General features: G+C 39.2%; 1 protein-coding gene across 3 annotated transcripts in view; it reads left to right on the top strand.

Annotated features, from left to right (window-relative positions):
- The window catches only part of nbeab (neurobeachin b), a 301,773-nt gene that overhangs the window by 82,579 nt on the left and 200,228 nt on the right, over positions 1–18,966 (top strand). For all 3 annotated transcript variants that reach the window (XM_049466932.1, XM_049466931.1, XM_049466933.1), the window contains exons 15-28: positions 1,105–1,167; positions 2,267–2,364; positions 3,769–3,861; positions 6,497–6,605; positions 7,638–7,719; positions 8,758–8,881; positions 10,328–10,520; positions 10,842–11,852; positions 14,085–14,302; positions 14,720–14,873; positions 15,868–16,048; positions 16,582–16,706; positions 17,314–17,421; positions 17,916–18,084. In XM_049466932.1, the coding sequence (XP_049322889.1) occupies positions 1,105–1,167; positions 2,267–2,364; positions 3,769–3,861; positions 6,497–6,605; positions 7,638–7,719; positions 8,758–8,881; positions 10,328–10,520; positions 10,842–11,852; positions 14,085–14,302; positions 14,720–14,873; positions 15,868–16,048; positions 16,582–16,706; positions 17,314–17,421; positions 17,916–18,084 (2,728 nt within the window). The remainder of the gene's footprint in view (positions 1–1,104; positions 1,168–2,266; positions 2,365–3,768; positions 3,862–6,496; positions 6,606–7,637; positions 7,720–8,757; positions 8,882–10,327; positions 10,521–10,841; positions 11,853–14,084; positions 14,303–14,719; positions 14,874–15,867; positions 16,049–16,581; positions 16,707–17,313; positions 17,422–17,915; positions 18,085–18,966) is intronic.

Raw genomic sequence — 18,966 nt, 5'->3', positions numbered from 1 at the left:
ACGTTAAGTAGTTCTGTACAGCTTTTAATAATTCAGCTCGAGCCACGACTTCAGCGAATGATAAACCCCACAGACCTTGTTGGAACAGCTAATGTTCCTGTTAGCTTCAGCGCTAACACACCCTGTCTGACAGCCGGCCAAACCACACACAAACCACAATTACCTCCCAGTCTGTCTCTGCTGAACACAGAACGGAGAACGCGTGCTTTAATCAGCCGCCTGAAACTCATATAGAACCAAAACACAGCGGGAGCAGCTTTTAAAGACGCCACAGAAATTAGCTCTGAACAAAACTGTCAACAAGCTGATCTCAGAACACACAACCAGCCCACCTGAACGCCTGAACGCCTGAGCACAGGTGATATCACTCTTTACTGATCACACAGAGTTCAGACTGAGCTTCTGCTGCAGTGCTGGAAGGATTAGACCGTCTGAAATAATTCAAAATAAAAGTTTATTTACAGGATAAAAGTAGCCCTGAGCTCTGAGCGCTGCCTCGAGGCAAAGATTGGGGCAAGAAAAAGGGATTCAGGTTCAAATCTTTACTAATATATGTTCAAATGGTTTTTAAGTTGGATAATTTACTGACATAGAAATCCAAATGCAGAAATGCACTGCCTAAAGAATAGCACTCCCTGAAGAAGATCGATAAATACAATAAAATAAAATATAAAGTATAAAAGTACAGTTTTGTGTGTGTGTAGTGGAGAATGGAGGTAGTGCAGTTGAACACAGTAGATAAAAACCCCTTATTATCTCTGAAGTCTGAAAATATATATATCAATATATCATATAGAGTTAGTTATATTTGTTATGATTAAATGTAGAAACATGTGAAGTTGGCGCTTCCTGTGTTCCTGCTGGGTTTCTCCCCAATGAAAATGCAAGAGAATGTATGCATTATGTAACATTGTTACTTTCTGAGCCTATATTTATAATTGATTCATCTTTATCCAACTTAATAGTTAAATAAAAAAAAAAAAAAAAGCATTGAGAAATCTCCTTTCATCTTAAATCAGTAGTTTTCTGATTGGTTATTATATTTATAGGGCTAAACTGCAGTTAAACTATAATTGCAGTATATTTTTTTCCTTTGTTTAACAGGATCGAGGAGTGAAAGAAGATGAACTTCAGAGCATTCAGAACTATCTGCTGACCATGCATGAGGTGAGTGTGTTCTCTTTACTGGAATGATCTGTAATGTAGATAATCTGTAGCTTTATCACTTCAGAAATCATAGAATTCACAATTCTTACTGAAGGATTTTGTGGGAAAACTTGAATTTAATATGTTGAATGTGACTTACTTCACTGGACCTAAAGAGAAAGTTTAAAATTGAAGATTTAAAATGTTAATTTAAAAGGTCTTTGTGTAATTTACAATGGAAATTTCATGACAAATCGACGCATAGAAAACCTTTGAAAAAAAGTGTTGAGGGATAGTTAAGAAATAAGGTTAGAAATGGTGCTACAATAAGAGGATTTTGCATGACCCTGATGATTTAAAGATGCTGATGAGGTGAACTAAGGACTGTCAGTAGTTCAGATGTTGTGTAATAAACCTGTATTGCACACCTTTTTCAAATGGTACAAGTAGACCGTTCACAGTAGTTTTTTTGTAATATATTTGCTCACTAAATAAGCAGTACTTTTCACGTTTTAAACAACATCTAGACATTTAAATTGCTTTTAAATCTCATGTTTAGCTGTTTCTGTTGTTTTTAGAGACTGACTAATGGACAGACACATTTTGTTATATTTAGTTTGTTTTCGTTAATGATAATAACCTTGGTGTTTTCCCTTTAGTCATTGATCCAAGTCCTTAAATCAGTGATCAGTGTTTTTATAAAGGGATTTTTGATTTTATTTTGAAAAGTAGTGTTTATATCTTGTATATTTCTGCTGATATGTTGATTGTACTGATCTGCATTGTGTTTATTACCTGATATTTATTTGGTTTGAAGTGTTTTGGGCTCATTTACACAAGGTGTGTTTTTGGAGCTACTTTTAAATGTACCACAATATTAATACTACTACTAATTAGGTGCCATATCTTATCGTACGCAACAATATCACCAACATTTTGGAATATCATAAACAATATTCTATATACTGATATTCTTATACACTTGTCATTTCACCAAGAATATCTTTATCGTGAAAATGATCAGATTAGTCGATTACATCATTAGTTGTATCATTAGCTGTACTGTAACTGCACTGGGAGTTTTTATAATCATCTTAATCCTGCTGTTCTGCTGCTGCAGGACGAGAACCTCCACGATGTTCTTCAGCTGCTGGTGGCGCTGATGTCCGAACACCCGGCCTCCATGATCCCCGCCTTCGACCAGAGGAACGGGATCCGGTGAGCCGAGCAGCACCGCCGTCTCTCTCTCTCTCTCTCTCTCTCTTTCTCTCTCTCTCTCTTCTCTCTCTCTCTCTCTCTCTCTCTCTCTCTCTCTTTCTCTCTCTCTCTCTTTCTCTCTCTCTCTCTTTCTCTCTCTCTGTCTCTCTCTCTCTCTCTCTCTCTCTCACAAACACCGCAAGAGATCCGGCATGAATTATTCAGCCTGATCTACATGAGAATATTCACATATTTCCATATTTATTTCATTCCTGACGAGCAGGATCCAGCCTCTGCCCCGCGTGTCTATCTAATGAAATGTGGACGGATTTGATGAAGTTATTTCGGCGGCGCAGCGCCGCTTTTTCACACGTATTAGCTGATATTGCTGTGATGAAACAAGCTCTCGCCAGCGTGAGTCTGCTCTGCATTACACCATCACTCCTATCTCATCTGACACTTACTCTGAGCTTCACACACACAATCCAAAAACACATTTACCTTCCTCATATCTGCGTTTAATCAGAAGCATTTCTTCTTATTTCCTTTTGTTTATGCTGAACTCTTCAAAAGAAACGGTTAAAAATACATCAAAATAAAGATGTAGTAGAGGGTTAAGAAAACTCATCATGATACGCAGGTGAAGTGAAGAATATTTATGGGATGTTAGATTGGAAGAGGCAGGTGCTCAGGCATGTTCCTCATCTCAAAACTTAGTTATTTCAAAGCATCGTTTTTTTATAGGAACCAAAATGTGTTTTTTCTCAAACACTGCTTCAATGTATCCATATAAAAATACCTTTATTTTTGAAAGTAATAATGAGCTTTTATAGGGCAGCAGTGCTGAATCACTGCCTAGAACAGTGGGTTTTGGGTTTAATACCAAGGTCCACTAATAGCACTTTTTACACTGATGTGGAACCAGCAATGTTCTGGTTTATGAACCTAATTTTGAACCGGTTCGCCACATTTTCACCAACAAAAGTAGGTTCTGAAACCAGGAACGTTTGTTCACAGCAGAAACCGAAGAATACTAGGTTCATCAGCGCTAATCGTGACCACTACTGTTCACCGCCGCTGTGCAGCGCCCTCTATTGGTGACGTATGATGTGACGTTTTGACGGTTCCTCTAAAACTGGTGGAAACAGGGACTGGTTCACTGAAAAACACCACGGTTATTATAAACTCAAATAAAACTGATCAAGAACCAGATTTCTTTGGTGAAAAAGTGCTATAAGCTGCCACTGTTTGGTTTTGAGCATAGAAGCATAGAAGACCCAAGCTTTTTGGCTTGATCTGTGAGAGCTTTACATCTACAAAATAAGAATTCAAATTGATTAAATATTAATTTAGGTTATTAACCTATTTAAAATGGTATAAATGTGCTGTAATTCTGTGATATATAATATCATGTGCTTTATTCAGGGTGGTCTACAAACTGCTGGCGTCTAAGAGTGAGAGTATTCGAGTGCAGGCGCTGAAGGTGTTGGGCTACTTCCTGAAGCACCTGGGTCACAAGTGAGTAACTGCTTTATTTTCACAGTTTATTTCTACAGTTGGATGAAAGTTTAATGATGGCATTTATTTGAGGGACTTAGTGAAAGTCACTAAATCAGTGATCAGTGTTTTTATAAAGGGATTTTTGATTTTATTGTATTGTTTATATCTTGTATATTTCTGCTGGTAGGTTGATTGTACTGATCTGCATTATGATTCGTTTTATATGGTGATGTATTTATTACCTGGTATTTATTTGGTGTTGGTTGTTATGAATTTATTTTACTTTATTTGTTAAGAGGAGGTGATGGTTGGATGTTTTTCCCACCAAATCGGGCTCATTTACACAAGGTGTGTTTTTGGAACTACTTTTAAAGGTACCACAATATTAATACTACTACTAATTAGGGTGTGCCATATCTTAGCGTCTGCAATAATATCGCCAACATTTTTGAATATCATGAAAGATATACTGTATACTGATAATACTGATATTCTTATACCCAGTATAAAGAATATCTTTATCACAAAAAAAAAACCTTTAATATTGTGATATTATTTTAGGGCCATATCGCCCCCCCCCCACTACTAATAATACAATTAGATATGCAGCACTTTACAATACGTATTAATGAGAAACAATTATCAGGAAATCTCAAGCTTCTGAAAGTTGGGTTTAAACGTACTTTGGGCTGGGTATTTTTGCTGGATCTGGCAACCCTGTTCCCAGCTGTTCAGAAAGAGAAACGTGTGCAGCAGTGGAGAGAGATCATATCCTGTGTGTGTATTTTATTATGAGGCGGTTCTGGTGTCCAATCAGATGCTTTCTTCTCAGCTTATTCTGCATTCTGCTCAGGCTCCAGCGCTCCAGGCGATGGGTGGGCAAATGATCGGGTCCTTCAAGCCTGATGAATAAAAAATAAGACAAATGCAGAGGAAGGAGAGGTGTGTGTGTGTGTATAGTGTGTGTGTGTGTGTGTGTGTGAGAGTGTGTGAGTGTGTGTGTGTATTCAGAGTGAGGTAGAGTGGTAGGTAGAGTGAGTGTTAGTGTAAAGTGTGTTTAAAAAAAACAGATCTACCCTTTTTAAATAAAGGTGTTTCAGATGGTTCTGTCTGGACTATGCATTTCTTGGATGGATTTTTTAATAGATATTTTATTTTTTATTTTCATAAAGAACCATGTAGGTAATAATAGTGAAGAACATTTTAAAATCACTGCTCCATCAAGTATTAAAAAGAATTGTATATCCAGTCTCAATTCGACCTGACTATCAAATATGCTCCTTGTGTTTGAGCTAAACTGCTGTTCAGGTGCAGTTTTAACTGATTTATTACCCAGATATTTACTATAGCTGTAATTATCTGGGTAATACAGCTGTACCTGCTGATTTACAACACAGGACCTTCTTACTATATATTTACTTTCTTGTACTTTTGACCAATCAGAGGAGACAGCACACTTGTGTGGATTTTGGTGCAATTAGGTTTATACCTGTGTGAAAAAATACCTGGGGGAAAAAATGCTCCAAGTAAATGAACTGAATTAAACTGGAAAAAAAAAACTTTTTAGACTTTAAGAATAGATGGTTAGTCAATAATATTTATTTAAATTTCACCTTATTTTAATATGTCTCAAAATAAACATAAAAAGTCACTGCTCATGTCATTTTTTTCCTTTTATTCCCTTTTTTCCCTGTAAATTAATTAATTTTATTTGTGAAACAGTGATGTCTGGTTTTTACACAGAACTATAAAAATATTTTAACCATTGCACCATTTAGAACATTAAGATTTAACACACTTATAACTGTATAACTAGTTTCATAATTACGGTAATATTAATTTAATCAATTTAATTAGCTTTAAAATCGAACCTTGTTGAAAACTGCACAGTATAAACTAATCTAAAGGGTTAATAAATAATTGACAGTAGTTTCTGCATTAGGAGTAATGTGTAAATGCCCTGAGGAGCACAGGGGTTGTTTCTGTTATTAATTCTCTGTAATTACACTAGTGATCACTGGTTATTGCAGTTAAAACACATTATTCCTTATTAGAAGTGTGTTTAATAACCTGTTTGGAGGTTTTTATGGTCATGAACTGCTGGTTTATGTGCTTTTCCATCATTTCTGTGTGAGAACCTTCTGCACTGATCTCCTGATCCATCAGAGGTGTGTTTAATCTGTAAAGTCAGAGTTTTATTGATGTTTGCAGGCGGAGTTTAGCTGTAGGTCTGGATAAATCAGCGTATAGCGTTTTCCTCATTTGCATGTTTATCAATAAGTAAACTCAGGGCTGTTGTGTTTGAAGGTTGTGGATCTGATTCAGAGCAGCTTAAAGAACAGCAGCCATTTATCTGACCTGTCCCTGCGCTCCTGTAGGCCCTGTCGCATTTTAATGTTGCAGCTGCAGCGGCGGCGCTGAGCGATGCGACCGTGGTGCTGCGATGCTGCCGGCGCCGCTCCGTTCTCCTAAAATCAACCCTGAGTTTAGATTCGGTTTCACTGTGAAAAAGTGACGTTACCCAACACCACGCTCGAGGTGCCAAACTCTGCAGCTCCTGCGGGAGTGTGTGTGTGTGTGTGTTTATGGGTTAGGTGTGTTAAATGTGTGTGTGTATCTGTGTGTGTGTATCTGTGTGTGTGTGTTTCTGCAGGAGGAAGGTGGAAATCATGCACACACACAGTCTCTTCACACTCCTGTGCGAGAGACTCATGCTGCACACCAGCACCGTGTCCGTCACCACCTACAACACACTCTACGAGGTACCGCTCATCTTACACCTTACACACTATATATATATATATATAACTCTGTAAAAAATGAAGAAACCACTTAAAATGATGAGTTTCTTTGATTTTACCAAATTGAAAACCTCTGGAATATAATCAAGAGGAAGATGGATGATCACAAACCATCAAACCACCAAACTGAACTGCTTGAATTTATACACCAGGAGTAAAGCAGCATAAAGTTATCCAAAAGCAGTGTGTAAGACTGGTGGAGGAGGAGAACATGATGCCAAGATGCATAAAAAAACTGTGATTAAAAACCAACCAGGTTTATTCCACCAAATATTGATTTTTTTCTGATTTCTGGGTCAGGTGGAGAATTCCGTTAATTAACATACAGAAAAAACATGTGAAAAAGCTAAATAGAGTGAAAAAAGCATGAGATCATTAATGAAAACTTAATATTATGTAATGAAAATGTAATATTATGTGTGGAAAGAAATGGCATCACAGGAAAAATCTGAAATAAATTGATGTGAAAAATGTGTGATCACCTGTGGAAAAATGGCGTAGCGTAAAAAATACATGAGATCAGCTGTGGAGTAAATTGACGCATAAAAAATGAGTTCACGTTTGAAATGATTGACAACATGTAAAAAAAAAATGACATCACATGAAAAATGACTTTTGAAATAAATTCACGAAAAATTTAATATCGTGGGAAAAAATGGAAGATTGCCAATGAAAAAAATCTCTTAAAATGTGAGATTGGGGACAAAAATTTTGTCACATAAAACGTGAAAACATGTTTTGATCATGTGGATAAAACGACTTAAACAAATAAAAGTTCTTATCACGATTAAATATGTGCTATTGAACCATTTTATGTGTGAAACTGTAAATCTAAATGTGTTTAGATTTGTTTTGAGAACTCTACCGGACCCCACGATACAGACAGAGAATGGGCGTAAATGTTTTACCACACTGAGTAAAAAAGAGTTATTAGGCTATTTTCTGTAATGCATGTTTTTAACTGAATATTTTCTGGAATTCTCTTTATTTCAGATCCTGACGGAGCAGGTCTGCACTCAGGTTGTTCACAAGCCGCATCCTGAACCTGACTCTACTGTGAAAATCCAAAACCCAAGTAAGATCACAAGTTTCTACACATAAGTGTCTTTCAGTTTTTTTAAGTTTTAAAGGGAAAATATTAATTTTGTTCTTTTTTTATGTGCACTTGGGTATAAAAAAAAAAATCATACTTTTGTTTTCTGTGAATCAGCTGAAAGAGTTTGGTGTCAGGAATTATACGCTTCTATGAGTCGTTTGGATGCTCCTCCCTTGTTGTGACATCACATTAAGGAAAATATATAGTGTATAGGACCACTCTGGCGTCACCACTGACCTGTCAACCCATACAAGATCCCTGTCCACTAGATCAGTTGAAGAAGCAGCATTTTACACACACAGCAGGATTGGCCAGCAGACTTCAGGGGAGGGGGGGATCTATAGCAAGTCAGGGTGTGTCTGTAGCGAGTCAGCAGATGAGGAAGATTTTTGTTTGAGTTTTGTGTTTCTGTCGCAGTTAAGAATGAACTAACTTGTTTGTGTTTTGCCATTTAGCACAAGCTAATGCTAACATCTGGTAAAAACTGAAGTTAAACATGGGGCATGGCCAGCAACAGCTTATTTGTATAAAAGTGTCAGAGCCCTTAAATGGTTTGTTCTGAAAGGGACTGAAACTGGTAAGAATAGAGCTGTGAGATCTTTTTACTAATGTTAGAGTAATTTAGTGTAAAGAACTACATGAACATGTTTTATATAGACCTGTATAAAACGTGCTCCCGAGAGAGGGTGCTTTTCATGGCTGGGGTGTTGAATTCGGCACAACATCGGCAAGCCCTCTGAGCAGTTAGTCATGGCGCAAGTGTGCTCGGGCACGGATTGTTTAAGCGCAGTGTGAGTGCAGGCCGGCCGGGGAGTGGGGGAGGGGGCAGAACCGTGTGAGTACACCCTTAGACATATTAACAAGCATCCCAGGTGTTTTTAACTGTGTATATAATGAAAATGAAGAAAATGTTGAATGACAAACGGATTCATTTCTAATAAAGTGGCCAGTAAGTGTACATATGCAGTGTTAATATCCATTTTAATGAGATCTCGTGTTTCTGCTGCTTCTTCTCAGTGATCCTGAAGGTGGTGGCGACTCTGCTGAAGAACTCCACCCCCAGCGCCGAGCTGATGGAGGTGCGGCGCCTCTTCCTCTCCGACATGATCAAACTCTTCAGCAACAGCCGAGAGAACAGACGGTGAGAGCGCCGCTGCCATCACTTCCCCTACAGCCCCCAGTACTCCCCCAGTACCCCCAGTACTCCCAGTACTCCTAGTACTCCCCCAGTACTCCCAGTACCCCCAGTACTCCCCCAGTACTCCCAGTACTCCCCAAGTACCCCCCCACCATCCACGACGATTAACCACCTGATGATCAGGAGGTCACACTAAATCAGCCTTGAATTTGCAGCATGTTTCTTTTTTGAGCAGATGTTCTGGTCACACACACATACTGTACTCTCCACGTCTTTCACACACACACACACACACACTGAGACTAATATGCATGGAAATATGAAAAGCGTGTGATGATTCTCCTGACAGGCCCGTCTAGCCTCTCCTGTCCTCTGATCTGTCAGACGTACGTCAGTCTCTCAGCGTGAGCGGCTCCGGCTCTTATCACCACACTTCATCATCTCCATCATTAAGATCAGAGAAAACAGCTCCAAAAATGACATTCAGAACACTTTACACTCCACTGCTGCAGCTCACTTCCTGACAGAAACACTGAGACTCTGATTCAGAGCAGGACTGTCACTGTATCCATCAGCTTCTGCTGACCTGGAGTCTCCAAACCAAACCTACTTCCCCTGCAGGAGAAAGAATATACGAAAAGAGCTGAGATATAATGATCTCTAAATGTTTTCCTTGATTTTCTGATAGATATAAGCAACAAATAAAAAATAAATCACTTATTTGACATATTGTAATATTATAATTGCTTAATAATAATATATGAATACCCACTTATTATATTTAGTCTTAGCTGTTTTGAGTTTCTAAAGGATAATACTGTTATTATCTAAAAAGTATTTACTTTTTTTTAAATACATTAAAAAATAGACTGAAGTAGACCTGAAATGACTGCAGTAAAAGATACCATTTGTCATTTGATTGCCCATTTAAATGTCACTGACAGTGTTAATGATAATACAGTAGCATAACAGAGTAATCATACACTCTTAGTAAGACAACAACATGTTAATTAGTAATTAGTAAAGTTAACAATAATTTATATAATAATATAAAAATATATACTTTTATCTACTGCAGTCACACTGCACACTGTGTGACTAAAATACTGTTCACTGTTATATAATGTGAAGAACCACTATAAACGATAACACCATTATAAGAGGTAATTGAAGTCACCTCCATTAATTGTGTGATGAGTTATATATACATATATTGTAATTTTCGTGACAGAATTATTTTAAAGTAAATTTAAAAAATGAAAAATAAACTTTCAGTGGTAATGTAACCAGTAACCAGCTAAAAAATGACCAAAATGCAACAAACACTGTTCTGGTGGAAAGCTGGTTAATCAGCTAATTTAACCGTCTTTACCAACAAAAAACACTTTAGACCCTCCAAAACCAGCTCCCAGCTAAACCTGCTCTTAATCTGGATGTGTTTGTGGTCAGGTGTCTGCTGCAGTGCTCGGTGTGGCAGGACTGGATGTTCTCGCTCGGCTACATCAACCCCAAGAACTCTGAGGAGCAGAAGATCACTGAGATGGTTTACAACATCTTCCGTATTCTGCTGTACCACGCCATCAAGCACGAGTGGGGGGGCTGGAGAGTGTGGGTGGACACTCTCTCTATAGCGCACTCTAAAGTGAGTGTATTTCTTCATTATTTTCTTCAGTGCAGATCCAAACACGGATCATCTGCACCCTCTAGTAGACACGAGGGGTATTACAGCTGCAGAACCTTCTTCAGTATGTTTAAAAGGAAAAATATATATATGCTTTTTCTTTCACTTTCCTTCCTCTTTATTTCATCATAGTTATTCAGTCAGCATTATCTGGGATGCTCGGATGCTGATTATTCAGTGGGATTTACTGTATAATTAATTTATACTTTATAATTATAGAACATAACAGCATTAAATAATAAATAAAGCACCTCTTCAGACCATCTGCTTCTGTTCCTGCAGGTGACTTATGAAGCCCATAAGGAATATCTGGCCAAGATGTATGAGGAGTACCAGCGTCAGGAGGAGGAGAACATCAAGAAAGGTAAGAAAGGCCTGGTCAGCACCATCTCCGGCCTTTCCGCTCAGGCTTCTGCCATCAAGGGCACGTTGGAGCTGGACGATAATTCTCAAACTCAAACCCCCGAGAGTGAAGCAGACGATCCTGAGACTGTAGAACCTGTAGGACGGAACCTTCTGGCTGAAGCTAAAGGAGCAGAGGTGGAGAACCCGGTCTCTGGGGTCTCTGGGGTCTCAGGGGTGCGGGTGGAGGTCCACGATTTGTTGGTGGATATTAAAGCTGAGAAGGTTGAAGCGACAGAGGTGAAGCTGGACGACATGGATCTTTCTCCAGAGACTCTGGGAGTGAGCGACAGCGGCAGCCTGGTGGAGGTGGACTCTCTGCTGGATAACGTCTACACGGCCGCGGTGGAGAAGCTCAACAACAACGTTAACAATGTTCTGGTGCCCAAAACCAGCTTAGACCTCAAAAACTCGGGGCCTCTGATCACCCTGGCGGAAGATAAAGACGCCGTGCCCAGCAGCAGCACCTTCCTCTTCGCTCCAGTGGGCATCACCACCACCAACACCGCCGCCAACGCTGACAGTCTGCTATCTGATCTAACACCATCTGAACCCTTACCTCTACCAGGTGGACAGCCCCAGGTCCACACCAGCACCAGCGACCTGGGCCTGCTGGCCCACATGACTGCTGGAGGATCGGATGTGGCCTCCAGCTCTGGAGCTTTAGAGGACTGCTTTAAGATCCAGTCTTCTCTGGGGGGGTTTGGATCTTCCTCTCAGTCTGAGATTTCCTCCAGAGCTCCGGATCAGACGGAGGGAGCGGCGCCCGAGGCCGAGGCGTCCGGAGGGAAGAACGGCGTTGATACCACCAGCACCACCTCAGATACAGAACGCTCTGACGACGGGAAGGAGAAGGAGATCAAGAAGATCCAGACCACCGCCACCACACAGGTACGCTGATTATAATCACTGCAGCTTTGTGATTTTGATTATTGCTGAGGAGAGTATACAGAATTCTACCTGAATAAAGACTGAGCATATCTTCTTTATTTCTCAACTTGGATTGAAAAGTGAATGTCCTTTTTAATGTCATATTGGTTTAGACTTAGACTATCATATTTTTTGCACTTTAAGGCACATTTAAAATCCTTTAATTATCTCAAAAAATCTTCAGAGCTTCTTATAATCCGGTGCTCCTTATGTATGAATTCTATCAGTCAGGTATTAAGGAGCAGTAAAGACACTCCACTGAAGTACAGAGTTATACAGGAGTTTCAGTGAAGTTTCTCCAGCACTGAGACTCAAGATTGGAGCATTATTAGCATTAGCTGCTAATTTCGCCATTCAGAGTTGAGTATTATTGGCCTGTATTCTTCTGCTAATCCCAGCTAGCACTGCTGGAGCAGCATTAGCATTATCCGCTAACCGCACTAAGTGCTAGTAGCTCTCTTTCGCCGTTCAGAGGTGAGGATATAAAACAGACTTTATTGTGCGTTTTTTCTGTGTTTAAACAAGCTACATAGTACTAACCGCTAGCTGATATCACACTGGCTTACCGGAAGACTCAGGGTTCCTCAGTGTAGCTCTGTCAGTATAGCTCTAATGGAAATTTAGGAATCTAATAAGCTTACTGTTAATGAACTGATGTGCTTTACTCACCCAAACAAACAGTTTCTGTAGAGAATCAACAGAGAATTCTGTGTAGATTAACATCCAGTGCTTATTTGACTTTAAAAAATAATGTGCCTTATAATCTGGTGCGCCTTATGTATAAAAAACATAGACCAGGAAATAGAATTTCTTTTTTAACGCATCCATTTCCATCAAGAGCTGACTGTACACTTGTTTGATTTATCCATCCTTTGACAGACAGCGCTGTAGATAAAGATGTCATGAAGATGTTTTTCACTTCATCTATAAGTGGAATTCTAACAAGAACCGCAAAGAAACACGTTTTTATTCGGCTGAGAGCTTAAACTTCTACAACCTTAAGCTTTATCTTATCGTATATAATAAATCTATCATTGCTGTTCGGGTGTAATATCGTGTTGTTTTTCTGCTGTTTTGTTTTTTTCTCACTATAATTTAATTCAGCAGCTCCATGGAAACCTGGCTATAGATTGAACCTCTCTGCTCATGTTCTTTGGTTTAATTGGTGCAATTGTGTCCAATTTTCTCAGTGTTTAGTTCTCTGTAAAGGTCAGCGAGCTCTCTCTGAGAATCCGCATCACTAGAGCATGTGTGGGTTCAGTTCTGCAGCTATTTTTACTTTTCCTCCTCCTGTTGCAAATTTTCTCATTTCCAATTTAAGGCTTTTGGTTTTTGACCTACTTTTAGCCTCAGCAGATCTAGTTCAGCCATTTGCAGCTCAAACTGCCCCATTCTGCTCATACCTGCTGACAAAAAAAAAAAAAAAACTATGTGACAGTATTTGAGTTCAGCTTATTGATTATAGATGTAGTTGTAGGTATTATATGTGTAAAAGTTTTTATAAACACTATCTGGATGGGATCTTCTAGTTTCTCAGGGGCTTCTGGGGTAATTTTCTCTTTTATGGGGTTTTTATCTTCTGTGATTTTATTCCTGTCCAGAACGATCATGTAGGTGTTTTTCTCAGACGTCCTCTGATAAATAAATTACAGGCTGAATTATCTACTGTTTTTCTCTGAACTACGTGCTCCTCCGGTAATTTTAGTCCCGTCCGGGCGCACATCTCTGAGTTTCAGCTCCTCGCCTTTAATAAAATAGATATTTGTCCACTGCTGCGCACCGTAATTACACTTTGGGCGTGCCACGGTTTCCGCAGAGATCCATGTTAAAAACACAACAGCGAGTGGAAATGGAGGAGCTGCTGAACGCCATGATGATGTCATGTGACCAAAAAAAAAAGCCTAAAAACTCACTGAACCTCCTGTTTTTTCAATTGCAGTCTGGATGCAGGAGTTTCATAACTAAAGAGTAGAAATGTGAAATATTTTACACAGACTCCCCCCCCCTGAGAAAATAATAATAATAGAGATATAGACGTCTGTTTATCTGCTGTGTAAGTTCTGTTGATGTCAGACTGGATTTGTTTATCATGCATTAAGAAAGCAGAATACTTTAGGTTTTTGTCGTTAGTGAAATAACTCTGTACACAGAGTCTCCTCAGGATCAGTGCTGATGAATATCCTCCTCTCTCAGGGGGTTCATGGCCGGGCGGGGGGTCAGCTGGACCGGGATGTGCGGGTGGACCTGGGTTTCAGGGCGATGCTGATGACGGAGGAGCAGCGGCGGCAGTTCAGCCCCGGACCCAGAACCACCATGTTCCGCATCCCAGAGTTCAAATGGTCCCCGATGCACCAGCGCCTCCTCACCGACCTGCTCTTCGCCCTGGAGGCTGATGTTCACGTCTGGAGGAGGTCAGTGGATTCACCTTCATTTACATACCTGAGGAACTTCAGTTACAGCACCGTTATTACAATATTATAACATGTAATATCAGTGTCATAATATAGTGCATTTAACTGGTACATCAGAAAATAATCTCTCCCTCTTGTACTCACTCGCTTTCTGTTGTCTCCCTTTTTGTATATATCCTTCTCTATCTTTATTTCTATCTATCTATCTATCTATCTATCTATCTATCTATCTATCTATCTATCTATCTATCTATCTATCTATCTATCTATCTATCACACTTTCTGCTGATATATTTCTGCCCTTCTTTTCTTTTATCTTTCTCTGTATCGCTTGGACTTTATCCATTTCTCTTTTTTCCCATGTCTCTCTTTCTCTCTCTCTCTCTCTCCCTCTTTCTCTCTGTCGCTGTCTCTCAGCCACTCGACGAAGTCGGTGATGGATTTTGTGAACAGTAATGAGAACATCATCTTTGTGCACAACACCATCCACCTGATCTCACAGATGGTGGATAACATCATCATCGCCTGTGGAGGAATCCTGCCTCTGCTCTCCGCCGCCACCTCGCCCTCCGTGAGTCCCTCTGCCTCCATCTACTGGCCGTCAGACACCATCACACCACTCCATCACACCTACAGCACTCCTGAAGAAAAATCATCATTAAATCAGGAGATGATGAGTAAAGACAAACCATCATCACTACTGTCAATCAATATCCAACTTTACTAGCACATGCTGATGCTGAATTCAGTAATGAACCAATCAGAGCAGTGGAGGATCTGGGATTTTTGTTGAGTAATTGTCCATCATGTGACCACAAAAGAGCAGCCACACCATGTTTAAACTATTCAATATAAAATGTTAAAAAGTTTTCACAGTAAAATATATAGAGTTACAGTTTTGTGCCTAAAGTTCTATACAGAAAATTAAATATGTGATCAACAATTTTAAAATCAAAAGGAACAAACAAATAAATATTTTACAATTTTTATTTTACAAGGTTACTTTATCATTCCTTGCAGTTACTATTAGTGTTTGGATTTTTGTGTTTTATTTGTAATTTTGCTGCTGAATTCTCTCTTTTCTTTTCCATCCTATTGCCATGTAACCAAAGTGAGGAATTAGTCAAATTAGAACACAAATCAACACAAAGCTCAAATCTGAACCTTATGCTCTTTCACTGTGTGCTCATAGGTGACCAGTCAATACTTTTTTGTTTCATGGACTAAATTGGTTGTATACTACCCTCATAGAAACATGGTTAATAAATTGCTTGTATAACAATTAAAGAGAACATGGTGATGGACATGATTCATAATATATAATGATAATAATAATAATATTTAATAATTCTGTATTATTTTATTGCTGCGATGAAGAGCACCAAGGTCAGTATCAATTCATACTTTATTCCCTTTTATAATCTCCTACCCCATCACTAGCGTTGTAAACCTGTTGGGAGCCTCGGCTAAAAGCATGGTGGTGGTGGTACAGGTGTATAGTGGTACAGTGTGAAAATCGTATTGTAAAATGAATATTGGTTATATATTGTGTGTGTATTTTGCAGTCAGAGCTGGAGGGGGTTGAGGTGACTCAGGGAATGTCCTCGGAGACGGCCGTGGCGTTTCTGACGCGTCTGATGTCCATGGTGGACGTGCTGGTGTTCGCCAGCTCCCTCAACTTCAGTGAGATCGAGGCTGAGAAGAACATGTCGTCTGGAGGACTGATGCGCCAGTGCCTCAGACTGGGTGAGGAAAAAACCTGCCAACATTTTACAATAATCAAACATAAATTATCAATAACTAAAACAGTAATAAACATTATTAAATAATTGAGTAATGTCTCAATCATTATATTTTACATTTTTAAACATTTTAAAGCTTAAGAATGTTGTAAATAATAAAGAATTGAGACATTAGTTGTGATATGTAGTGTTATCAAACTGCCAGCAGGGGTGATGGTAGAAATAGGGAAAGAAGTGGTAGAATTCCATCTCAAAACTCCAACTCCAATTCTTGGAAGCTGAAAGCTGTCTTATGTTTGTTTTTGCCAAAAATGGCATTATCTAAGTCCAAATCTGATATAGTTTTAGATTTTAGAGCATCATGATACATCAGTTTTAGTTTTACACCCCTGATAATGACCTAATGTTTTAGAAGCTTTCTATATTTGTGGTATAATAATTATTATTATTTTATTGTATCAGTCTGTTGCACTTCTTAATTCTGTTCTTCCTCTCCCGGTCTCTCTCTCTCTCTCTCTCTGTCTGTCTCTCTCTCAGTGTGTTGTGTGGCGGTGAGGAGCTGTTTGGAGTGCAGGCAGCGGCAGCGGGACCGGGGCTTTAAATCATCCATGTCCAGCTTGAAGCCTCAGGACAGCCTGCAGAACACAGCCGCCTCCAGCAAGGTTCCTAAAGACAGCATGCAGTTCATTCCTGTGTTATTTGTGTGAATAACACATCAGTGTTTATATACTTTACCCAGTAATTCAGAGCTAAGGAACAAATGGTTAGAATTAGTCTATGGAGGAAAAACACCACCAGCCAAGTACAATAGAGATATGTAGGTGTGTGTTTAGAAAATCCACGGGGTGGATTTATACTTTCTGGATCTGGACTCTACCCACCTCTGTGTGTAACTATAGGTTTAAATAGGATCTCCAGTGGATTTGGTGTTTTACAGAGACTCTAAGTCTAGGTCAGTGGCTGAACTGCACTTAGCAGGGCATTATTACCCATGTTGTAAAGTAACATATGACATTAAAAATGTCTTTATTTTAAAACGTTTCGAACTGTTGTCCGTCTTGCTGGTGCTGCAGTGCTGGAAGCCAATCATAGTAATATGTTTGCATGTATTAATATTCATGAGCAAGAGCCGAAATCCTATTGCAGTACCTTTTTTCGTTCTCCTTCATTCTAGTCATTCTTCATCATATTATTTCTTTCTTTCCTGTTTTTCTTCAGCTCATAAAAAGCAGCACAGATGATGAATGTTTTTGTGTTTTTCTGTTCCAGTCTGCTATGGATAATTTCCCCGGTAACCTTTCTCCCATCATGGACCCGGACCGCCTCCTGCAGGACGTGGACATCAATCGTCTGCGCGCCGTCGTTTTCCGTGACGTCGTGAGTGAAAAAACAGACACAAACAGACCTTCATTTCATACTTTATGCTTTATATTTTATATTTTATATTTTATGCTGCGCTGCTTTATTCTGCTGTATAAAGAATGTGTTTACATTAGACTGATTGTATCTGTTTTGACATGCGCTTGGATTCTGCCTGCTATCATTTAATATTTAGAGTTTTTGTTTGATTTAGGAAAAAATGCAGAATTTAAAGAAGCTCCTCCTCGTTTGACCTCGATCTAAACCCGGTTCTGTAAAGCTGAGCAGCACCAGCCTCTCTTTAAACTCAAGGTTTAAGCAGCGATTGTGATGGACTGTTTCGCTGCTGCTTTTCCTGATGCACTATTAATTTATTTTGTGTGTCTGTGTGTGTGTGTCTCTGTGTGTCTCTGTGTGTCTGTGTGTGTGTGTGTGTGTGTGTGTGTGTGTGTGTGTGTGTCTGTGTGTGTGTGTGTGTGTGTGTGTGTGTGTGTGTGTGTGTGTGTGTACAGGATGACGGTAAGCAGGCTCAGTTCCTGGCCCTGGCCGTGGTGTACTTCATCTCCGTCCTGATGGTGTCCAAATACCGGGACATCCTGGAGCCACAGAGAGAGACAGCCAGGGTCATCAACCAATCAGGGAGGAGCATTCGGCAGGAAATTAACTCACCCACCAGCATAGGTACTGATTTACACGTTTCTGTGTCTTTGGTTGTGAAAAGTCGACACTTCTATTGCTGTAATAATAAGGATTATTTACTATAAAGATATAGATAACTTTATTTTCCTGGTGGATTGTCTGTGCACTGCATGCACAACAAAAAATAATAGAAACATAATAAAACAAAGTCCAAAAAAATAAGTAAGTTTTATGTTTTAGGGTTGAAATAAAATACATATTTAACAAATCAGTACAGTTTATGTTTAAAGGCATCTCATGGGGGTATAAGGAGATGAGCAACTTTATAAATGAATGAATGAATGAAGTTCAGCTTGTATGGCTCTCTTTTTTTGAGACCCAGGGACTCAAATTTATACGTTTTACACACAACCATTTATACTCAGCATTCCGGAGAAGCAGCAGCCAATAGTGCACAGCGTACTCTCAACCGGAAACAACCGTCCACCTGGAGGACTGAATCCAGCACTACAGTATTTACACAGAACAGAGTACCCATCCATATCTGGGCAAACAGTTATAAATATATTTATACACACACAGACCCACCAGATCAATGTTAGAGTATCAATTTAAAGTGTCCATTTTACCTGATCTCCAATTATAAACTAAATCTATATGTTTTAGTTTACTAGAAAAATTAAAACTGCTGCGTATCACATGTTATGTTATTTATAATATATATATATATATATATAATTTAATTCTACAAAACACTGAGTAGCCTGATGTTTATAGGGACTTAAACCCAAGACCCCAGCGCCCCAGTTAACCTTAAAGTAGTGATGATGGATGTAGATCAAGGCTGGTAGTCAAGATTCAGGTAGAAACACCATGGAGGCAGAAATACTGCAAGAGTTCAATAAACATGTTTAATAACTGTTT

This window comes from Astyanax mexicanus, chromosome 18 (genome assembly GCF_023375975.1).
Source record: "Astyanax mexicanus isolate ESR-SI-001 chromosome 18, AstMex3_surface, whole genome shotgun sequence".
In the NCBI taxonomy this organism is placed as follows: Eukaryota; Metazoa; Chordata; class Actinopteri; order Characiformes; family Acestrorhamphidae; genus Astyanax; species Astyanax mexicanus.
Note: the sequence above shows the minus strand (reverse complement) of the source record. Positions and strands in the feature narration are given on the sequence as shown.